Genomic DNA, 24,701 nt, shown 5'->3' with positions numbered 1-24,701 from the left:
GTGCTGAGAGCAATGTGCCCGATGTGGGGCTCGAACTCACGAACTGTGAGATCATGACTGATCATGACCTGAGTTAAGTCGAGAGGCTCCACTGACTGAGCTACCCTGGCCCCCCACCATTTTTTCTTTTTTTAAATTAGAGTCCGATGTTAGAGTAGAAAATGTATTTATTCAATACATTTTTAATGAAAAATTTTAATTTAACAAATTATTTGATTGAATACTTAATATACAATGTTAATAGTTAAGTTATAAATAATTTTTTTAAAGGCTCAAAAGGTTAAAGGCCCTATAAGATTGGAACCACTTTTGCTTCCGATGCTCTCAGCTAACCTCTGGTGGCTTATTTTAAACACACACATACAATGTTTGCACACAGCAGCAAACACATTTGGAGTAGCTGTTATTGGAGTATAATGTTTGTCTGATTGACTTTCTTCCAGGTGGAATCTGATGTCTGTCTGTATATTGTACACCCGAATGATTGATTTATCATGCTATAGAAATCTCTCACTGATCAGTGAACACAGTAAATATGAAAGCCTCAACCTTTTCAAATACATTTGGAAGATGAGGGAAATATAGTTTCTTTGATGAAAAAAGCTGAAGGGAAGAGCTGGAACTTGCAGAAGCAGGGAAATCATAAACCAGTATTGAGAACGTGGGCTTCTGATGTCATAGGTACCTATTCCAGTTGTTTTCTATAATTCTCATTCTGTTTGTCAGCTGGTACCGTAACAGCGCTGCGTAACAAAACACCACAGAGCTCATCACTCGTCTGTCTGTGGGGAGGCAGATTTAGGCTGAGCTCGTGCCCAAAGAAGCTTATGTCTGTACAGGAAGGGTTCAGGCATGTGCTCTGGGGGAAGGAGGCTTGGCTCCATGATGGACACCAGGTCCAAGTCTTCTTCACATTGCATTATCCTCCCCTGCAGAGGGACCTACTGGGGCCCTTTCTTCTCTTAGTCATGACGGAATCACAAGAGGGCAAGTTCGTCCAGGCAAACACATTTTTCAGCCTCTGCTTCCCTTCTGCTCACATCCCATTGGCTAAATCAACCCTGCCCAAAGTCAAGGGTCAGGGAAGTCCATTCTGTCTCTGTGGGAATTGCTGCAGTGACAAGCAGAGGGCATGGATACACAGAAGGGTGAAGAATTGCAGCAAATACTCAATATCCTAGAGTCATTTTTGCATCCTAATGCCAATAAGTGATCCTACATGGCATCTTTTTTTGATGCTTTAATTAATTAAGTCATTTCACATCTATTTAATCACTCTTTCAGCCATTCCTTGTATTTATTCAGTAAGCAAACATGTATTGAATGTGTCAGGAAGAAATAAGACAAAATAGCACTGGAGGGGACTAAAAGCTACATATCTAATGTAGCTTTAAGAAAGAAAAATGGAAGAGGAAGCAGTTTAGTAGAAGAGGAAGAACTAAATAGATGAAAGCTAGGACCAGGCTTCCGTATGCACCAGTATCTTAGCTGTTTTGGTCCACAGTGGAGAAGAGTCAAAGACAATGCAACTCGGTCCAACCAAGTGAATCCCTTAAAAGTGAATTTGGCAAGACAGTGGATAGAAATACGTTACATGCTCAGTAAGAGTTTGATTGAATTTGAGAAATTTGAAGGTAAGGAAGTTGAGTGCATTCCCAAAGGTGTCGCGTCTTCTACCTGAATGAGAATTTCATGGGTTCATTGTTTCTCTGTCCCTAATGAAGGATTTGGCCTCACCCAGAGAGAGGTCTGGCTATTCCCCCTAGCTGACTTCTAAATTCTTGGAATTCCCCAAGTGGTGCGAATGTCTTTGTTATTCCTTGAGGCCCTGTCTGACCACGTTTGATCCTTTTAAGGAAAGGACCGACTCCGGGTGGGGCCGGCCACACCCTGTAGTTTTAGAAGGGGAAGTGACTATCCTAAGAAGCCAACCTTGTGTTTAGAGGCTGGGGGCTTTGGTTCATGTGATAACCCTTCACCTCTGGTAAGTTTTCTTAAAAAAATTTGTTTAATGTTTATTTATTTTTGAGAGACAGAAAGAGACAGAGCACGAGTGGGAGAGGGTGAAAGAGAGAGGACACAGAATCCAAAGCAGCTCCAGGCTCTGAGCTGTCAGTAAGAGCCCGATGTGGGGTTTGAACCCATGAACCCTGAGATCATGACCTGAGCTGAAGTAGAGCGCTTAATTGACTGAGCCACCCAGGCATCCCAGGGAATTTTCGGTGCTAAGCCTGGCCAAGGTCTCTACAGATTTGTTTCTGGACATTGAACATGAGCGGTTCGAGTATAGAATGTGAGAAGATGCACCACAGAGAAACCTTTCCCAGATTCTTCTCCTAGGGGAGTCCGTGGATGTCATTTGAGATGCTGAAATAAAAGGAACGGATTCAGGCAAAAAAGAAAACAAAATATGAAGCAAGTGGAGTCAAGTTTGGTAATCTGATTTAAATAGAAAATTTATCCTGGATAATCAGGGTGTGTCAGGATAATCATGAGGCTAAAACAGGGAAGAATTAGGAGGAATAGAAAAATGTCCAAATGATGGGATAAAAAACACTCAAATTTGTTTGGGGTGCCTGGGAGGCTCAGTCGATTAAGCGTCCGACTTCAGCTCAGGTCATGATCTCACGGTTCGTGGGTTTGAGCCCCGCATCGGGCTCCCTGGCAGCACAGAGCCTGCTTGGGATCCTCTGTCCCCCTGTCTCTTTGCCCCTCCCCCATGTGCATGTGCTTTCTCTCTCTCTCTCTCTCTCTCTCTCTCTCCCTCCCTCAAAAATAACCATTAAAATTTTTTTAATGGATATTATTTTTCCAATGTTTTGTTTAGTGATTCTTTCCCCACTAGCATCAAATTTTATTCACTTCAAATGTTAAAAAGAAAGCACAGTAATAAAAAACTATTCAAGATGACTGCTAACTGAAAACGATGTGAATCTCAGGAATTGTTGGGAGTTAGCCGGAAGGTTCTTCCTCAGAGCTCTTTTGCTAAAAACAGCCTTCCCTGCACAGACCTGCCCAGTAACTGGTCTTCCTGTGTTCTCCTTGGCTTTACAAAACTTTTTTGTTAATGCTTTACTTCATGGTTATTTTCATTTAAGAAGAGAAGTAATATTTCTTTGGAGAAGACATGGCCACTTGTATTAATTGTTAATTTCAAAGTCCTTTCTGTTGAAGTTGTTGGACCCAGACAAATAAGGAAACAAGAGCCGTACAGTTGTGGGGCTTCACCCATATAGATACCTGAGACTGCTCAAAATATACAAAATATCTTGGCCACTGTGTATCTGCATAGTGTCCCGTTGCTTCAGAGAGCGGCTTAATCTCGATTTGGAGAAGTGAGCTGCCAGCTCACCAGAGGAAGGCAGAAATGCTGCTCTTCCTTCTTTGCTTTACTGCATTATCAATTCCTGTAACGTTCAAAGAATCCAAGATGGAGTTGGTGAAGGGTGAGAATATTAAGTAAGGTGATAATAACGGACAGTCGGTTGAGTCCTGCCCTGGCAAAGGTTACCGAAGAGGCAACAACGGACTTTGGGAAGTAGATTACTGGGCTTCACCTTTGATTTTCTATCGTGTCTTGGCTAACTTTGCTGTGTGGTTGTTTGAGCGTCTGGGCTCTGGGGGTTTCCTGACTCTGCCTTGCCTCCTCTTTCCTTCCCTCCCCTTCCTCTCTGCCTGACAAAATCCTCCAAGAGCTATTCAGTATGAAGTGTCTTCTCACATAGCCAGCTGGAGAGGAGCCTTGCAACTCCGCTAAGTAGAGGAAACCAGCTCAAAAGATCAACATTTTGTAGGATTCCAGTTTTGTGAAATAGCAAGGAAAAGGCAAAGCTATCGAGACAGAAAGTAAATTAGTGGTTGTTTAGGGACAGGGGGGCAATTGGGAGTTTCTTTTTGGGGTGATGAAAATATTTTAAAATAGATTGTGGTAGAGCGATTGCCCAACTCTGGAAACATCCCAAAAGCCCTTGACTTGTACACTTGGCATGAGTGAATTGCATGGTATTAAATTACATATAAGCTGTTCTTCAAAAAGAAAAGAAGCCCCAGTTAGATGAGAAGGTGGCATTGTGTAATGACTAAGCACATGCACTTGAGAGCTAGAGAGATTTGGTGCAAAATCCTCGCCATTCCAGGGATTAGCTGTGTGATCCTGGCATGCTACCTCACTCCTCAAACAGCAGACAACAGTAGTGTCTGGGTAAGAAGCTTCTTGTGAGGATTAGTGGGATCATACATTGGGAGCCCTTAGTACAGTGTCTGGACGTCACAAGGCTCAACAAGTAGCTGTTTTTAAATGGTTTCCTTTCCCTTGGAATTCGTAGCCTTTTATGTATTTAGACCCCTGAGAAGTATGACATTGGTTGATATAAACCTCCTCTACTGGATTATAGGTCTTTTGTAGGCTCAGACTTCCTTCAGTTGCTTATAACTTAGCTTCAAATGGCAATTCTTAAACCTAGTAGGCGCTAAATATTTATTGGCACAATCGAATCGAATATGTTTGGCCTCTTCGCTGGATTGGCAGCTCCTTGAGTATTGTGACTTAACGATTGTTCCCTACAGGCTCTATCTCAGTGGTGGATACAGATACTAATGATCTATTTCTATCTGCTACCAAGATAGATCTTTCTTGTACATCTATCACCGAGTTCTTTTTAATCAGTGAACACATGGAATTGCTATTTCCTTAAAATAGATTCTGTTGGTCACTTCCCCAGACTTTTTGGCCTCCCTCTTTCCAGTCTTCCTGCCTGTCAGTGTTCTGATTTTATGTGGGTGTTTAGGGGTGAGCCTTGTTTAGCCTAAACTGATCCTTCTATGTCCATCCTTCTTGCCAGAGATCAGTTTTAGAAATGGAAGTGATGCCTTCTGGCTAAGGGGATGTGAAGGGAAGTCAGAAGAAGACATAGAGGAGGGGTGCCTGGGTGGCTCAGTCGGTTAAGCATCCGGCTTTGGCTCAGGTCATGATCTCATGGTTCGTGGGTTCAAGCCCCATGTCAGGCTGTGTGCTGACAGCTCAGAGCCTGGAGCCTGCTTCAGATCCTGTGTCTCCCTTTCTCTCTGACCCTCCCCTGCTCACACTGTGTCTCTCTCTCTCAGAAATAAATTTAAAAAATTAAAAATAAAAAGACATAGAGGAGAAGAAACATGCCCTTTTCTGTCCAGGGTGGGGTGGCGGGGTTTGGCGATGGGGCAGACAACGTGGCTCAGGGGAGGACAGGCTAAGGATGATACAAGAGCAAAATGGAAAGATTGTGGGTTTTTAAGGAAGTGTTGGCCACTGATGTAACTGATGGTGGATTTCTAAACTTTTTGTTATGTGACATAAAGGACCCATATTGTCTCAGTCATTCTACAGAGGATTTCCATAGCTCATCACTCTACATTTCCTGATATACTTTTCCATTTGCTGTTTCCACTTCCCTGTTAGATCCTGGAAGTGGATCCATTGCTGGGAAGAGAAAAGGAATTACAAACCAGGGGACCGAGGAAACCATGAGGAATGAATAAATAATTAACCAGGTATCATTCTGTATTTATTATTTAGACCTCACACCTCGCCTACTATAAACATTTCACAAGAGATTCATGTGTTCACAGCCCATCACAGCCTTACTTTTGTGACAGAAGAAAAAGACAACTACTTGATCATAAACACAGGGTGGGAAAAGAGTGTATTTTTGCAAGAGTCAAAATGTGTATGTATAGTAGGCTTGAGGGAGAAGCGTGCATCTGGCCCTCTGTGTGATTTGGGTGCTGCAGCCAACGAAGATGTCAGAGTCATGAGGGGACACTTTCGGTGGCTCTGTAACCAGGGGTGGGCAGGGTCTCCTTTGGGGCAAAAGGGATTATCTTCCAGGTACAGGAGAATGAGCCAGACCCGGATGTGAAAAGAAGAGGGACACTTACTCAGGGCATCTGGTGTAGCACCTGCCTTCATGCAGGAAGAGAGGGAAGTCTGGCCGAGTCCAGCACTTTCTGCAAAGATTGGCTCCAGAGCAGGAGGCACAGTCCTCTGTACAGTTCTCGCAGCTGCCACTCATCACCGAGGGCCACGTGCCTTCAGGACAGGAAGAGACACAGGCCTGGGCCAACAGATACATGCCTAGAAGCCCAGGGAAGAAGGCACATCAGATGGTCATCACATGTCTGGTCCAACAGCACACATGTCCATGCAGAGAACGGATGCTCACAACAGGTTTTTTTAATCTCTCCAAAGACCTGAGGGTATGGAACCCTCATTTCAGGTGCACCAACATATTTGTTAGTGATGCTGAGTCTTCCATGTTGGGTTAAATCTCCACTAAGGAAATTAACTACAGGAGGCTTTTGCCCTGTTTCTTTGACTTTCCTACTGTTATTGGCTCAGGTCACCATGGGGCTTCCCTTTGCCCAACTGATCCATCTATTAACACCTTCATCTTCCCGTAAGGCAGTTACACTCGCACAGCGTGATAGAGTCTATTCTCCAAAGCCTCTTCTGTTAGGACACGAACAAGGTAGCAACTCTCCATCCAACGCCACCTTGAGTGGGTTGTCTATGTGTTTTTAATTGAAAAAAAAAAGTCAGATGACATCACTATCGAAAGAAAAGTGTTTTAAAATCACCTTCGACTTCAGAATCCCAAGAAAATTCCTTCAATTTTTGTTTGTAAGCGTTTACGTTTCATGCGGGTAGAATCACAGCACACCTGTAATTTTAACCTCTACTGCTTTGCCTCCCACCTCGCTATGAACATTGCACATTCCAACAAAATGATCACTCTAATGGTTGCTCTTAACTCTTCAGTTGTCAATGTTAATGTACCGTGTTCATAAGAACCCCCCGAATTCAGAGAAGTTATTATTTCTGATGTTTTATTATAGATGATGGAGCAGTTAATCTTTTGAGCTATTAAGTTCTTGCTCTTGTTTTTTTTTTTTTTTTTCCTCCCCTAAATTCAGTACCAGAAATGAAGAAGGAAAGAACATTTATCTACATCTAGATTCTCTACCCTAAGATCTCTTGTTTTGGCTAATGAACTTTATTTATTTTTTAAATGTTTGTTTGTTTTTGAGAGAGCATGAACCCAGAAGGGGCAGAGATAGAGAGAGAGGGAGAGAGAGAATCCCAAGCAGGTTCCATGTTGTCAGCACAGAGCCCGACATCGGGCTCCATCTCACCATCCGTGAAACTGTGACCTGAGCTGAACCCAAGAGTTGAACACTTAGCCGATTGAGCCACCCAGGCACACCATGGCTCATGAACTTTAAGGAGTAATGGAGCTTCTAGGGGCACTGGGGTGGCTGAGTCAGCTAAGCATCCAACTTTGGCTCAGGTCATGATCTCATGGTTTGTGAGTTCAAGCCCCATGTCGGGCTCTGTGCTGTCAGTGCAGAGCCTGCTTTGGATCCTCTGCCTCCCTCTCTCTCTGTCTTTACCCTGCTGGTGCTCTGTCTCTCTCTCTCTCTCAAAAATAAAATAAACATTTAAATTAAAAAGGGAGTATGTGGCCAAATCAACAGATAACTTCATCATACCTTTGGATAAGAACATTTTTTCCCTTCCCTCCCCTCCCCTCCCCTCTTCTCGCTTTTCCTTTCCTCCTTTGAAAGCCAGCTTTTTTTTTTTTTTTTTTTTTTTAAAGATTTCATCTTTCAGTAATGTCCACAGCCAACGTGGGACTTGAACTTACAACCCCGAAGTCAAGAGTTGCATGTTCTACTGACTGAGCCAGCCAGGTGCCTCTGAGAGTGATTTTTTATTAGAGGTCACTAGTTCCCTGCATTTCTCCAGAGCACCCTCTGTGATAGGAACAATGAGGAGACTAGATCAAGTCCTGCAAACCTTTTACATAAAGATGCCGCTATATATACTTAGCTTTCGGCCTCTTGCACCTCTTGTCACGCTCCACACTGACCTTTTGGACATGAAGTGCACAGGGTTGGAGATTCATTGCAGGTTTTACAAGAAGGATGACAGGGCTGGTGTCCTCTCAAAATGTCTGTGTAGGGACAGAAACCAGAAGTCAGCGTCCTGTGAACAGGCATTACGACAGGGGGAAGGGTCTCATGGGTAATCTCATCTTCCTTCCTGCCCCAGATAGAATCCCTTCAATTTTCCATTGGCTAAACACTGGTACCCACTCATTACCTACGTGGCAGACTTTATTCATTTATTTTTTTTCTCTTCCTTCTCCATTGACACTTGATTATCAAGATATTCTTTTCAAACTTCCAGTGACAGAATAGCCTTCAATGCGAAAAGGATGTTTGAACTAACACAGATTCCTTCTTTCACGTATTAACGATCTGGGGGAGTGTATGCACGCGTCAAAGAGTTTTCTAGTTAAAGGTCATCACTTCTTTCCCCATGATTCTTAGATGGCCATTTCTCTTCACTCTACGATGATGACTGAGAATTTATTGTGCCTTTTGCGGAGGGACTTTTTTCTTTTCTTTCTTTCTTTTTTTGTTCTTTGGAACCAGGTTTCATAATTGGTCAATGTTTGGGTTTTCTGTGATCTTCAGGGTCGCCCACTTGTGGAGAGCAAACCTCAATTTATCTCCTCTCAAATCATCGTTAAACATTCACATAATGGAGCCACCCTCGAGCTTTCTGGTTGGTCAGGTGATAAGCGGGCCACCTCAGGTCAATACACCATTGACCTGAGAAACATTAGAGGCATGCTCTCTCCCTTTCCCTCCAAGAACATTCGCTGGCCAGGCTTTTCCGGGAAGTCAGTAAGTCCACGGGGCAATTTCAATGACCTACAGAAGAGCCTTAGTGATGTTACTCAATTGATACAGGAGATCTTGACTGAATCTCAAGACTTGCTTGGGAGTCAGCAGGAGTCTCACGGGGGAAAATTAGAAAAGGAAGGTCTGGCTCATGATGTGTGATAGGAATGAGTCTGATCCTCAGTCAGTGACTGTTGGCATCTTACCATCCCCACCCACTCCCTCCCTCCTTCTCTCCCTCCCTCCCCTGCTTCCTGTTTCTTCTCTTCCTGAGAGTCTGCCATAGTTGAGTCTGTAGTCACACCTGCCATCAGAGCCCAGCTGTGCCACTTACGGAGGGTAACCATGGAAATGGTAATTAAACTTGAAGAGTCCTACTTCCCACGTCTCTGGAACGAGAGAAAGTGATCCTTCCCTTATGAACTGTTGCGAAGACGGAGTGAAACAATGTGCGTGACACGCACATAGAGCGGCTCCGTAAACGATAGTCCCTTCTACTTCCTTTCACCCAGCTTCTTCCTTTGTTACCATTCCACCCCGGGTCCCAGCCCTTGGCTTTATTTCTCTTTCTCTCCCTTCTCTGTTCTATATCTGGAGTGGCACTGGGAGGCATCGCTGGCTTTCTACGAAGGAGCTGTGGTGAATAAGCTGCTGAGATTTGCTCCGAGGGAAACTAGATCCAGAGGGAGGCAGGGAGGTAGACAGATGGGTGGGGATGTAGATGTAGATGTACAGACGGAAATGATCACCACGCTGTGCTAGGTGGTAGTTTCGTCCTAGTTTGGGGAGAGAAATATGCCCTGGGTTTTCAGGAGACTGCTGCTGTCCCCCTCGGGGGAGCTGTTTCGAGCCCCGTTAGCCTGGTGCAGAGCAAGTGCCAGTCATGCGCTTCTCTTACCTGCGGCCCTCCTGCCCCTCAACAGGACCAGAGCTTTCCCCGAAGGCCTTTTTAACCTGACGGTATCGCTTAACCCGGAAGAGAAGGCAGGGAAGATGAGTCAACAATTCTGTTGCTGACCCCAGTCCTCACTAATCGCCAGGGAAATGCAGATCAAACCGCAAGGCGCCATCACCTCACACCTGTTCCAGCGGCCAGGGGCCAGGAGACGTGACAAGTGTCGGCGAGGATGTGCCGGGAAGGGGCCCTTGTGCACCTCTGGTGGGAACCAGAACCGGCAGAGCCGCCGTGGAAAACGGCGTGGAGGGGCCTCAAGAGATTAAGAGTGGAACCACCATGCGATCCAGCTGTTCCTCTGCTGGGTATAGACTTGGAGGAAATGAAGTCACTGTCTTGAAGAGATGCCTGCGTCCGCACGTTCCCTGTTGCGTTGTTTACAGTGACCAAGACACGGAAACAACCGGAAGTGTCCATTGATGGATGAATGGATAAAGAGAATGAGGTGCATAGATGCAGTTAGAAAATCATTCACCCATAGGAGGAGGGAAATCCTGCCATTTGGAACAAATGGATGAATGACCCTTGAGCACCATGCCAAATGCATTGTGTCAGAGAGACAGAGAGAGAAATACTGTGCGATCTCACTTATACGTGGAACCTAAAAGGAAACCAGACCCCTAGAGTAGATTGCTGGCTGTCAGGAGCAGCGGTGCAAGTGGGGAGAGTGGGCGAAGGGGCCCAAAGTATATCAGTTCTGGGTTTTCATGAGCAGCATGGCGACTATGGCTAATACCGGACTGTATACGTGAAAGCTGCTAAGAGAGTAGTTTTTTTAAAAAATGCTTACTTATTTTTGAGAGAGAGAGAGTGGGGGGGTGGGGGTCCGAAGCAGAGCCTCTGCTCTGTTAGCGGAGAGCCCAACCCAGGGCTCGAACTCATGAACCGTGAGATCATGACCTGAGCAAAGTCAGATGCTTATTGACTGAACCTCCTAGGCACTCCAAAAAAGTTGTTCTTAAAAGTTCTCACCACACACACACACACATGCACACGAGAAAGGTAACTATGGGAGTGGTAGATGTGTTAACCTTATTGTGGTAATCATTTTGCAGTGCAGACGTATATCAGATCATCACATCATACATGGTGAGCCTGCATAATGTTGTATGTCAATTAGGTTTCAATAAGATGGAAAAAAGATAATGGCTGAGAGCAGTTCTGAAAAATAATAGCAAAATAGTCTTTTTCAGATACCATCGAAACCTTTAATATTATTATGTCTAGACCAGGGGTTGAACTTTTTCCCCCCACAGGAGTTGAAGTTTTGATTTTATCATTTTTGTACTATGTTTTTAACTTACAAATATATGAGTTTTAGAGAAGTTTCCACGGTTTTGTAAAGTATAATGTATCTATCTACACATACATATGAATTTATAATTACATCTATCTCACATTGGGGCAGGTTGATATTTTACGGAGATACGCTGGACATAAAATTCTGTAATGTCAGAAACTGACCACAAGAGGGTGCTCTGCACACACAGTTAACCGCAGTTAAAAGTGGGCAACCAAGCATCATTCCCAGACACTGCTCTTTCATAGCAAAGATTAGTGACTTAATCACAAGTAAATTTTGACCTTGATTGTGGTTTTTCTTTGTTTTCACTCCAGAAATTCTGGACTGGACAAGACCTCGAAGAAAAAAAAATCACCTTAACCAAGGAAAGGTAGAGTCTGTCCTGGAGAAATGAGTATACCTAAGCCATTTAAAAATAGGAGTTTTATTTGCTTTTTTAATTCTTAAATAAACAACACTCACAAAGTTTATTTAAAAAAATGAAGAAAGGGAATGTATTATGAAGCCTCTCTCCATTCTTTAATTTTCCTGTTTGTTTATTGATTGGTTGATTGAGAGAGAGAACGAGAGAAAGAGAGAGCGAGCACAGGTAGGGAGGAGCAGAGAGAGGGAGAGAGAATCCCAAACAGGCTCCATGCCACCAGCACAGAGCCCGACATGGGGCTCAATGTCAAGAACTGTGAGATCATGACCTGAGCCAAAACCAAGAGTGGGACGCTTCAATGACTGAGCCCCCTGGGCACCCCTCTCTCCACCCTTTTTATACAAACTATTTCCACTGTTTATCACATTTTTTGATAATGCTATATTTGGGGGACCGTTCTCTGTTGGTACAGAAAGAACCCCCTCATTCTTGTTTATGTCTCCATAGTATTCCATTGCATGGATGGATCATGCTTCCTTTTTCTAATTGGTAACCACTGGTGACCATTTCTTTTTTTCCCAGCCTTTGCTGTTTCAAATCATACGACAGTGACTGGGAAGGCAAAAGTTGCTTTTTTTCAGCCCATTCGTACATCTCTGCAAGGACAGAGGCTTTTCTTGATAGCCTCTCCCAGACGTAGCCACTCAGCACATCGGGAACGCCCTTAAGTGTTCCAGAAAACTCTACTGCTGAATTTCCTTCCTGTCTTTGGCCTTTGATCACCTACATTGTGGTCACCACCTCTTTCTGGTTTTTCTCTTGTGACTTCTGCACCCTCATTTGCTCCTCATAGCCCAGCTTCTTGGGTTGGTTTCTAAATCACAGAGCCTCTTGGTTCATTATGATTGTCTTCTCCTCCCTATTTCCCTGTTACCTCTTTTGATCTGAAACTTCCACCGTCGCTTCTGTGGCCAGGTCTTCGCCAAAGATGGGCTTGCAGTGGGCACAGGTTCTTTTTTATTAAAAAAAAATAAAGTATTTTATGTTTTTAATACAAAAAAATATAAAGAAGATAAGTCTTGCCTATCATCTCCCCACCCAGAGATGCCTGTGACATATACTTTAGCACATAGATTTCCCATCTTTATATTGAGTATGTGAGTATGATTACATATGTGTATATATGTAATCGTTTACATCTGTGTATGTAATATTGACTCTCCATTTTATATTTAATATTATACATTTTATAGGCATTTCTATTAAAATTCTTTGAATGCACTATTTTTAATGGTTCATGGATTTGCACGAACCATAATTCACTTAATTTTTTTCTTTTGTTACATTTTTAGATTACTTTATCCCTCCCCCTTTCTTGGTGATAAATAAAGCTGCTGTTGATATCTTTAGACACATTATTGGTTAAGTCAGGACTCTGCTTGGATCTTCAACATCCCAAGCTGACCAGTTTTATTTGGTGCTTTCTTTCTGGGACTGTTTTTCCCAGACCTGCATTACTCTTTAGGCCTCCAGAGTTACTTGCTTTCATGACCTAGGGAAGGCTGTTTAGAAAGTGAACTAGTGTTTCCTGCATGAAGACCAGGTCAGGTTAAAGGGTTGGGTAGGAGTGTAACTTTTATTGTGTCATAGTATGTTCTGGGTGCTTTATGTGTGTTCTCTCGTGTAATTCTCAAAATGAACTTGGCTGAGGTAGTTCCGTGTTCTTATCTCATTTATATGCTTCACTTTTTTTCTTAAAGTTTATTTATTTATTGTGGGGGGGGCATGGAGAGGGGGAGAGTCTGAGTGGGGAAGGGACAGAGAGAGAGAAACCCTAGCAGGCTCCTCACTGTCAGCTCAGAGTTCGACTTGGGGCTCGATCCTCTGAACCAAAAGATCATGACCTGAGCTGAGATCAAGGGTTGGACGCTTGACCGACTGAGCCACGCAGGTGCCCCACCACATTCCTATTTTATTAAGAAAACAATTTTTAAATTTTTAACGTTTATTTTTTATTTTTGAGAGACAGAGAGAGACAGAGCTCAAGTGGGGAAGGGACACTGAGAGAAACAGAGACACACGACCCGAAGCAGACTCCAGGCCCTGAGCTGTCAGCACAGAGCCCGACGCAGGGCTCCAGCTCACCAACCACAAGATCATGACCTGAGCCGAAATTGGATGCCCAGCTGACTGAGCCACCCAGGCGCCCCACCATGTTCTTATTTTATAGATGAGGAAACTAAGGGTCAGAGAGGATGAGTACCTTGGCCAAGGTCACACGGCTAGTAAAGAATGGAGTCAGGATGTGAATTCTGCAATGCTTACCTCTAAAGCCTACAGCCACTAGAGAGACTTTTTAGGAATTAACCTGGATTTTAAAGTAGTTTGGTAGAGGTGGAAGCAGTGGTGTACTGGTAAAATGGTTTTTTAGAAAACAAAACAAAAAAACTTTGTGATGTTTGCCAATTCCTGTGGTGTAAATACTCCCCTCGTAGCTGATTTCAAGCTTCCAAAGGTTTAATGATCCCCTAATGAAATGCCTGGATAGTTAACAATCAGTGCAGGTGGATACACGTGGTTCCTTCCTGCCCCTGGGTCAACACTTCAATTATTTACTCATCCAGAGTCCTGTGTTGTCTTCACGGAGTTCTGGTAGGTTCCTTAAGTAAAAGTGTCCTCACTTCTTCTTTTAAAAAGTTTTTTTAATGTTTGTTTATTTTTGAGAGAGGGAGAGACAGAGCGCAAGCAGGGGAGGGGCAGAGAGAGAGAGGGAGTTACGGAATCCGAAGCAGGCTCCAGGCTACGAGCTGTCAGCACAGAGCCCAACATAGGGCTCAAACTCATGAACCATGAGATCATGACCTGAGCTGAAGTCAGATGCTTAACCAACCGAGCCTCCCAGGTGCCCCCAAATGCCCTTACTTCTAAGTGAGACAACTGTGTGTGTCTACAAAGTCCTTCTGAAAATCAGATTCTCATTGTGCCTTTTAAGTTCTCTAGAAGTCAGTTACAGGTAGGCAACATACCTCCACACTATTGAGATTTATTTTTTTACATCTGGCTCTCAGTGTTTGTGACTAACTCTGGGATTCCAGGCTTCCTCCAGGCATTGGAATTAAGATCAAAAGACAGGCTAGTGAGAAATTGTTAGGATGTGGTCAAAGATAATAAGTTAATTCACTATGTCTGCGCTTTGTAGATTAAACTATCATCAGAATATGTAATTAGAACCTGCTATAAACACGGGTTTAATCGGCGATGGAAATAGGGGGGAGGGGAAACGTGCAGGAATTATTTTCAGGACTTTTCGGCACTACCAGGGGCAAAACCACTGAAGTACAGAGTTGAGCGGCCATCTTCGGACGTTACTTAGTCTTGGCCAGAGGATTTGCCAGGCGTGGTCCAAGGTGTAGGGAAATCTCCATCCTTGGACTAGGGTAGGCAGTATTCCCACTGACTGCATAATTAACAAAGAACGATGGTCTCTCATCATTGCCATTCTCACCATGAGTAGCCACCTTATTAAAAGAGGAGTTGAGTGAGCTCAGGTTGGGTTTTTATTTCAAGGGTGTTTCTCCAACACGTGCTGGCATAGAGAGTGCCAGCCGTCGTAGTCTTTGGATGCAAACGAGATCTTACTGTTTCCACGGAAGTGGTGTGGTTCAACGGATGGACTGAAGTTTGTCCCGTCTTACTTTCCCTACCTGCATCTGCAACTGTGTTTTAAACAACACCAGCACCTTGCTGATAGCACCTGGGTAGCTGTATTTTTTTATAGCCAATCTGTCATTTGCCTGGGCTCCCTCTGAGTTGCCCCTGGTTGACTGCAGTCTGCTTTGCATCATCTTAAAGGTGTGGCTAATTAGTGCCTGTCTTCTGGAATCTTCTGCTCTCTGATTACACTCTCAATATTGTTTTTTAAGATTTAGAAGACAGGGGAAAGATGTAGGCATTGGCTCAAATACTCCCGGTCGTTATGGGAAACGTTTCTCACCTACTGTCCACTCCAGTGGTGACTAAACCATGCTGGAGAAGCCGAGCTACAGCCTCACCTTGCTGAGTAAAGAAGCAGTTTTTTCTCACGGTTAATGGTCTCCTGTCTTATTTCGTAGATCATAGAGAAGGGCAGCCATGTCATTGACTTTACTGCTTTTGTCCAGCCATGAGAAACATTCTCATCTGCTTCCCCAATCTCTTACTAGTACTAAATCCCCCAATGGACTACTGCCTTCCTTTCTTCAAAAAAACACTATATTTTGATAGTAGAAAATGCAGAGGGGTGGGTGTGGTGCTCTGACGCAGGGGAACAGTCCAAGCCTGATTTCTGCTTGCGAAGCGCGTAGTCCAGTTGAAAGGGACATGTAATCATTTGGGGAATCGAGTCTGCTCTGACTCTTGGCTCCCTGGACCTTTTCATCATCTGGATGCCAGATAAAATACAGATGTTCTGAGCTAGAAACACAGCACCAGACTATTTTCCTCTTGGCTCGCACTGCCTCTTAAATGCCTGAATGCCAGACAAACTCGTTTGCAGCGTTTTGGTCCAGCTATAATTCACGGAAGATATCCCAATCTGGATTGAATGATTTTCTTCCCGGCTACGTCTCTGAAATTGGCCTGTGTTCTCCAGAGCCTTTGGCTGCTGGGTTTGTGATAATCTCCGAGCTAATTTTCCTTTAAGTCACATATGTGACAGTGTTGTGGTGGACAGTAGCCATGGATGTCCCTCCTCTGAAACCCAGCAAGTGCCTTTCTCCTGTCCCACATCCATCCCTCACTCCAGCCCTTAGGAGACTCATCCTGAACGGACCCCCCCTTCGCCGCCGTGACTCCTGCACTGAAATGACCTTTTCAACAAATCCTTGCCTTGAAATTAAATGGAGAGCATCTCTTGTTTTCATGAGCGTCTCTGCATAGGCTGTGAGTCAGATTTTTCCCAGCAGGATGAGGGTTTTGTTTTTTAACCACCACAGACACCCAGAGGTCATTGAAGTTTGTGACTACCTTGCGAGGAAGCCCGTGACGGAGTCTCCAGGTGAGGAGTCTGGCTCCGGGGCCGCAGGTAGGAATGAACACACGCAGGCCTTTGCCATTGGGTCACAAGCTCCCACATCATTCCTTCTGCCCCCATCAAAGTCCCCACTTTGCCCATCTGCAACCGGAGGGGGGCTTTGAAAAGGCAAGCTAGAATGATGGTAAGTTCTAATTACCATCAGCCGGAAAGATCTGCCGACCCGGCTTTAGTACCAATATTTGAGAGCAGTTCTTCCTTGTCCACCTTGCCCACCCTTACCAGCCATTTTCCTTTGCCTTAATAAGGAGATACATCGCTCAGATCAAGCGACTCTGAGATCTTTGAGACAGTGGTCGCTGGGTGATTGCCCTACGTGACTCTGTTTACGAGCTCTGCCGTCTCCTCCACCAGGATAGAAACCCAGGGGCCCTACTACCTGTCAGCTGCCCTCTGGGTTTCCCTCCAGAACAGGTGCCCACTGACCACAGCCTCCTACCCTCTCCCGCCAGGAGCATCAGAGCCCAGGCTTGATGCCCATACCCAGCTTTTGTTGACTGCCCAGCCTGTACCTCTGGGATATCCCAAAAGCAAGGGTTAAAGAGGGAGGGAGGCAGAGAAGGCGGCCAGATGGCTGCTTTCTCTCTCTCTCTCCCGGGAGGCACATACCGTTCCAGAATTTGCCTTCCCCCTGGTTCAGGGCAGGACCCACGCACATCCCGTGCCGCAGCTGCACTCCTTCCCGGCACGTGCTGCACTGCTGGTGGCCGAAGCCGGTGCAGGTTTCACAGGCCTGGTGGCAGGGCTCACATTCTCCCATCTCCGGGTCGCCGTAGAAGCCGGGGCTACATTCGCTCACACACGTGCCACCTACGTGAGACCGCAGAGAGGGAGCGTGAAGGTAGATCCCTGGCCGGCTTGGCTCGGTGCTCTGTGCAAGGCCAAGTCCCAAACACGCCGTGGGGAGTCTCAGGAACATTGCTGTTGGGGTTTGTTTTTAAAGAAACCAAGATGGCACGTGCTTATTTCAACCAAGGAACGGGTCTTAACTCCAACATTGAAAGTCTGCTTTTGGGGCACCTGGGTGGCTCAGTCGGTTGGGCGTCCGACTTCAGCTCAGGTCATGATCTCACGGTTTGTGGGTTTGAGCCCCGCATCGGGCTCTGTGCTGACAGCTCAGAGCCTGGAGCCTGTTTTGGATTCTGTGTCTTCTTCTCTCTCTGACCCTCCCTTGCTCATGCTGTCTCTCTCTCTCTGTCTCTCAGAATTAAATTAAAAACATTAAAAAAAAAAAAAGTCTGCTTTTCCCCGAGAATTTAAATTGGCTATCAGCTCAAGGGGCTAAGAGCCTGGAATAGGGTCACCTGGGTGGCTTAGTCGGTTAAGCGTCCCACTTTCGCTTAGGTCATGATCTCGCGGTTTGTGGGTTCGGGCCCCGCGTTGGGCTCTGTGCTGACTGCCAGCTCAGAGCCTGGAGCCTGTTTCAGTCTGTGACTCCCTCTCTCTCTGACCCTCCCCTGCTCACGCTGTCTCTCTCTCTCTCTCCTAGAAATAAATAAAACATTTTTAAAAAAATTAAAAAAAAAAGAGCCTGGAATAAAGAACTTTCAATTCTCAGGGCCTTGAAGACAGTACAAATAAAATAAGTGTCCATATAGAACCACTGGAGATCAGGGTGGGCTCTCTGCCCCACTCTCTCTCCCGCAAACATTCACGAGCACTGGACCATTAGTTCTTCAACTAGAAGACTCATGGTATATTTCCTTCCTAACCATCCAGAATTGACCACAGGATCTTGTTTAATTAACTTTTACAGTGCTTAGGAATATATAGCATGGATTGAGTCTCAAGGAAAGAGTCATGGTTCTGAATATTCCAGATGATTCCTTTCAAGGCATTTATCTTTGTTGTTCCCACTCCCCATCCGCCGCCCTCCTCGTTTCCATCAGCTCGGGGGTGTTTGAAATCAATTAGTGAAATAGGAACTCTGCTTCAGGAATAGAAGCAGAAGGAAGTAGTCCTGGCTAATGTTTATTATTATTATTAGTTTTTACACTTATTTATTTTTGAGAGACAGCGTGAGACAGTTCAAGCGGAGGAGGGGCAGAGAGAGAAGGAGACATAGCATCGAAAGCAGGCTCTGGGCTCTGAGCAAGCGTTCAGCACAGAGCCCACTGTGGGGCTCGAACCCACAAACCGTGAGATCATGACCTGAGCTGAAGTCAGACATGTAACCAACTGAGCCACCTAGGTGCCCCCGTGTTCAAACCAAAGTAAAATCCATCATTGGACGAGAGGCACAGGCAGACTCTGAGACCAAACAAGCAGGTGCTCTTATTTTTGGGTGAGGCTCTGGAAGGTGTTCCTTTGGACTGTGCCATTTTCAGGCTTACCCAGGAGAAAGAAGCCCTCTTCACACCAGTAGCACTCGTGCTGGTCACAGTTGCTGCAGTTGGTATCGCACGGCTTACATTCGGATCCTTCACTGTGGGTCTTCTCGGGACAGGTTGTATAACAGCGGTGCTGAAACCTACCAGGAGGAGATGCAACATGAGCTGTGTTGATATACTTCTCTTACCCACCGTAATTTAATATCCTTACATAGGTACACACATCGTTTCTAACAGGGCTAGTTATTTGGGTTTCAAGGGCACAAACTTTCTCTTGGTCTGTGTGCTCACCAAACAGGTCATTGACCACCCTACTCTGGACCCTAAGGGCCCATCATGAAGGAAAAGGCTGCGGAGAAGGAAAGCGGCACCGATATTTATTTATGGGGTACTGACTGTGCATTTACTACACATTTATTTACTTATTTTTAACTTTTTAAAATGTTTATGTATTTTTGAGAGAAAGAGACAGAGTGCAAGTGGGGGAGGGACTGAGAAAGAGGGAAACACAGAATTTGAAGCAAGCTCCAGGCTCTGAGCTGTCAGCACAGAGCCCGACGCGGAGCTCGTGCTCATGAACTGTGAGAACATGACCTGACTGAGCCACCCAGGTGCCCTGTGTTTAGTACTCATTTAAACCTCCATGCAATTCCCATATGGTACCTGTTACTTGCTATAATTTCTAGATAAGGGGCCAGAGTCTCAAGGTTAAGTGCTCAAAGTCCCGCAGGTAGTTAAAGGCGGGCCTGGGATTTGAACAGAAAGACAGCTTGTGTGGTTTTGAGACATGTTGAGACATACCATGTTAGATTTGTGGATCTGAACTGAAGAACTGTGGGAGTGACTGTTATCTGTGTTTCATTTAGCCTGGTGGCCTGTGTCTCTTGTTACTCAGAGGATGACTGGCTTCATTCTGGACTTTCTGACTTCTGTCAAGGACAAGGTCTTCAGGCAGACATTTGGAAACAGTTCAGTGTAGAGTTCAAGCAGCTTACCAAAATGTCTGCCACTAGGTGATTAATATTAAGAGTGAAGTATCTGAGCCTTTATGTATTTATATATTTTATGCATCTTACTCGTTTTCGTGCTACAGTAGAATATTGCATTTCAGATTCCATTGAATTACAGGGTCCTTTGAAGGAGGAGCAGAATCAAGTTGACCTTTGCCCACTGACGGATTTCACAGCATTGACAAGATATCAGAGGAAAGCTTTGCCTTTATTCATTAGCAACTTCAATTATGCAGTGTTTCGCTGCCTATATTCAGTTACTAACCAATCTGAAGGGCTATAAATGTGTGTTTCCTGAAACACCTCACGTTTTACTCTCAGTGATGCAAGGCACGTGCTTGCGGTGTATTTGTTTCTCCAAGGACTTTGCAAGGCCTTCTCATCGGGGGCCAGCAGTGCGCTACCCCTCGAGGTTGAACAGGACGCTGTCAGGTGACAGGAGGTCAGGGGGTGTGCTCCAGTGTCAACGCAAGGGAGGGTGCAGTTGGGCCAGAGGGATATAGAGAAGAGGAACAGAGAAGAACAAAGTGGGAACGCCTACTTCCGTGTGGCTACTACTGAGAGTCTAAGGTTTCCTTCCTTGGTTCTTCAAGGAACATTCTGTGCTCCCAACCATGTAGCCTCACCAAGGAGTGCTTGTATTTCCGCTGTTCTTCTGCCGGAGGCGTGGGCTGTGTGCCAGGTGAAGGCCAACTATGAATATGCTGACAGATTGCTTTCTGCTCATTCACTGTCACCAGCTTAGGTAATCACAGGGCGGACTGATTATTTTTGTGCTCTTTCAACTTGTTGGGTGCCCTGTCCCTCTCAAGCTCCTCACCCCTTTCCACATCTTCTCACCCACTCCCACACCTTGGGCATCTCGAATGTGATGGACGTGAAAGGTGGCGTGGTGATGGTAGGCACCAGCCCACTAAAGTCGAGGCAACCCAAACCCCGGGCCCCCCGCTGGCTTGTGGTGCCACATCCCATGGTCTCTTGGAGATTCCGTTTTCTTTTCTGGAGAGTAACATCGATCCCGTGTCCCTGGCAATGTTCATGGAAAGGCAAAGGGAAGAACTGGGTGTGAGTTGATCCCAAAACTCCCCAGTTCTTAGCATGACAGGAAGGAACTAGGCAGCTTATACATCATCCAGGCCTTCTTTTTCTTCTTCTCTGCTTTCTTAGCTTTTCTTCTGAGATAGGCCCCCACGGACCCGAGGAGGCAGACTGGAATAGGAATGGAAGATGACATTGGGACATGCCATCTCTGATTTGTAGATTTGAATTGGAGAACTTTGGGAGTGATTGTTATCTGTATTTCATTTAATCTGGTGGGCTGTGTCTCTCCTTACCCAGGGAATGACTAAGGGCTGCTAATGTACCCAGCTTCCTCCTGGCCTTTCTGACTCCCGTTAAGCACAAGGTCTCCATGTAGACATTTGGAAATAGCTTGCTTGGGGGTCAGGTATCATTAAGATTTGTCCATGAACAGCAAGGTCTGAATCCTGGTAACCCATGGCAAGATTCCTAGACACCAGTGTCAGGTTGGATGACTTTCAGGACCAGGAAAAAGAGGGCCTCCTTTTGAGTCAATAAAACAGCTGGGCTCTTATTGCTAAATCCAAGAATTGTTCCTTAATAGCCTGACAGGGCAGAGTTGCTTCAGGCTGCAGGGCTCGTTGCTTTAATCACTGGATTTAGGATTAGGTCAGTAATGCTTAAACTGCAGAAAAGTTAGTGCCATGAAAAAGAAAAAAAAGCCAGACTTACATGTAATACCCTGGAGTGCATGATGAACAGGTTCCTGGATCACCTGGAAGAAAATTAGAATAATGAAACATAATAATTATCAAGCGTCCACATTTGGAAAACTGGGCTCTGGAAAAGTTGTGGCTTGAGATAATCTTTTGGGGTAGTTTCATGAAGCGTACTGTCCAGAAATGGTATTTGAACAGATTATACTGTTTTTTTTTTAATTAAATTAAATTTTATTTTATTTTACTTATTCTTGAGAGAGAGAGCGAGAGAGCAAGTGCTAGGATGGGAGGGCAGAGAGAGAGATACACAGGGAATCCGAAGCAGGCTCCAGGTTCTGAACTGTCAGCACAGAGCCTGACGTGGGGCTTGAACTCGTCAACTGCAAGACCATGACCTGAGCTGAAGTCAGACGCTTAACTGACTGAGCCACCCACGTGCCTCCAGATTACACCATTTTTAATTAGTAACAAGGTGTATTCAATGACGTATCTTTGTCAAAGCTAGCTCTGATTTGTAAGGAAGTATAGTCCGAGGCTACTAGGTTTTCAAATTGCAGATTAAGAACTGTCTACATAAACTGCAGATTAAGAACCGTCTACATCACACAGCTCCTGGTCTCCACTGAAGGGAAGGCCTCAAGCATGTCCACACGCATGTTTGGAAGGGGCCACGAGCTCCCTTCTCTGAACGGTAGGTTTTCCATGAGTTGCCTTCAAATGCCTGCCATTGTGAGGGAGCATCATCTGGGAGACTCCTTTGAAATCTGGACAATTATTTGTTTCCAATACAGTGTCCACTTTGTGTTCCACACTTCACGGCCCTCTTGAAAAGACTGTCCTGTTCTCATTAAGCACAATGATTCAATGTGTTCCTGTTGGCTCAGAGGAGGGACTCTCTCCTACAGCTTCAGGGCACTTAATGAGAGAGAAAGGACTTCGAGAATCACTAATTCAGTCTGTTTACCTTCCTCTTGACCCTCCCTGAGAGATGCCAATTCCCAGATCCAATTATTAAGGGAATTCTATGATTTCCCCTGTCCTGCGATTCCTGTGATGAATGAAGCTATCTCCAGCGGGTTTCTGGAATACTCTAGTTCTGCTCGCTCTTTCCTTCCTTCCTTCCTTCCTTCCTTCCTTCCTTCCTTCCTTCCTACTTTCTTTCTTTCTTTAAATATTTTTATTTATTTTTAGGAGAGAGAGAGACAGCGTGAGCAGGGGAGGGTCAGAGAGANAGGAGAGAGAGAGACAGCGTGAGCAGGGGAGGGTCAGAGAGAGAGGGAGACACAGACTCTGAAACAGGCTCCAGGCTCTGAGCTAGCTGTCAGCACAGAGCCCGACGCGGGGCTCGAACCCTCGAACTGTGAGATCATGACCTAAGCGAAAGTCAGATGCTCAACCGACTAAGCCACCCAGGCGCCCCCAGTTCTGCTCTTTCTTATTCTAATTGGAGGTAGAGAACAATTGCCCTTTACAGAAGATTCTTTCTGGTACCTGAAGATCATATGCCACCTTTAATTTGATTTTAAACAAAACCACGTCCTTTGAACTTTGTTCACAGCTTTCCTTTCTAATGCACTCTAGGCTCTACTTTGGTTTTCACCAAGCCTGCCTCTTGGTGGCAGAGCTTCGCTCGAATCTATAGCCAAGTGTTCCCCTTGGGTCCTCCTAGGGGAGATTCGAGATGGCACTACCACGTATTACACATTCTATGTCTAATGCATCGCACCAAAGGTTATTGTGGAAAACTTTCTTTTTTTTAAAATTTTATTTATTTACTTTGAGAGAGAGAGAGAGAAAGTGAGTGAGTGAGCATGGGAGGGACAGAGAGGGAGACAGAGTAGGAGAGAGAGAAAATCCCAAGCAGGCTCCGCACTGTCAGTGCAGAGCTGATGTATGGCTCGAACTCATGAACCGTGAGATCATGATCTGAGCTGAAACCAAGAGTTGGACGCCCAGCTGACTGAGCCCCAGGTGTGCCTGTTGGGGAAAACTTTCTGTAAGAGGCTCTGCCCTTTAACGGGGGATTGCCAGAACCTTGTGGACATAGCCTAGTGATGGTGCAGTGGAGAGGGTAGCGGCCTGGGAACTGGACTATCTGTTTCTAGTTTGAAGTTTGAACCCTGGCTTACCTGCCTTGTGAACTTGCATAAATGTTGCTCACTCTCCTTTCTGGGTTCTGATTTCTGCAGGCATAAAATGATCTGGCTAGGTATGATGGTAGCCGAGACTCTCCAAAAGTCGACAATTCTGATGCTGAGTCTAGTAGGGGGTGACAATCTATGGCCCACTCTGGGGCCAAATTGAGCCATGTCCCTTCCATAGGAAGGATTGAACAAGAGTCAAGACAGCCAAAGACATAGCCAGACCATCCTGCAGGAGGCTCTATGGTTTTTTTCTCTCCATTATACGGTGACATGGTCTGTTATAGGGCAATCAGGTCAGGGCAGTGACATGAACTATAAACCAGGCTGATTAAGGAACATAAGGAATCTGAAGCTAGAGGTGCCATGACAAAGCAAAGCCCACGGAAATTCTTAGAACTCTTGCCAGTGGGGAGGGGTCTTTAGTCTTCTGCGATCCATTGTTTGGAGGATCTGAACCCATTTTAAGGGGGTGCGAAGTCCCGGGTGAACACTGGCGGTTCTACTGGGTAAGTTTGTTGCCCACTACAAACTTCTGTCTGTATCCGCATTCTTTTCAGTTCTGTTCCTAAATACACTGCTACTTCTCAGCTCACAGCTGGGCAAGCTTACTTTTTCCTGCCTGTCCCCGATGAACATATTTGACTCTGACAGTTTTGCTAATTTGGCAAGGGCTGGGGAAATTCTAATCCTGTTCTCTAATGTTCTGGCCATCCTTCTCATCTACGAATTTAATGAGTTTGCTCTCTGCTCCTTTAAGCAGGTCACTGTTGAAAATGTTAACCAGAACCAAGCCTCAGAAATGTGCATACCAATGTAATCTTGAGTCCAGGGACCTTTCCAGCCCAGATGCACAGTGAGTTTGGTACCTTTACAGTAGTTTGCATAAATGAATAATGCATAGAATAGGAAGTATGTCTTATAACAGCTTATGAATGCCCATTAGTCTTTCTCATTATTGCCAGTTATTCTGAAGAATAAGAATTATGAAAAAAAATTTTCCACCCCAGAAGATCCACAAGTCAGACATAAGCTAAATGGATTTAGCTTGACCACTGAGAGGC

At 45.2% G+C, this 24,701-nt stretch overlaps 1 protein-coding gene across 1 annotated transcript in view; it reads right to left on the bottom strand.

Annotated features, from left to right (window-relative positions):
* Positions 1-24,701, bottom strand: part of PCSK5 (proprotein convertase subtilisin/kexin type 5) — a 336,435-nt gene that overhangs the window by 30,735 nt on the left and 280,999 nt on the right. Inside the window, exons 23-28 of the mRNA XM_039242170.1 lie at positions 21,510-21,552; positions 18,751-18,887; positions 17,027-17,227; positions 12,281-12,358; positions 7,905-7,988; positions 5,914-6,109 (exon numbers count right to left, since the gene is read on the bottom strand). Coding sequence (XP_039098101.1) covers positions 5,914-6,109; positions 7,905-7,988; positions 12,281-12,358; positions 17,027-17,227; positions 18,751-18,887; positions 21,510-21,552 — 739 coding nt within the window. The remainder of the gene's footprint in view (positions 1-5,913; positions 6,110-7,904; positions 7,989-12,280; positions 12,359-17,026; positions 17,228-18,750; positions 18,888-21,509; positions 21,553-24,701) is intronic.

The sequence above is a fragment of the Hyaena hyaena genome, unplaced genomic scaffold, assembly GCF_003009895.1.
Source record: "Hyaena hyaena isolate Hyena2069 unplaced genomic scaffold, ASM300989v1 scaffold_206, whole genome shotgun sequence".
Lineage (NCBI taxonomy): Eukaryota > Metazoa > Chordata > Mammalia > Carnivora > Hyaenidae > Hyaena > Hyaena hyaena.
The sequence above is the reverse complement of the archived record's forward strand: the minus strand, read 5'-3'. Positions and strand labels throughout refer to the sequence as shown.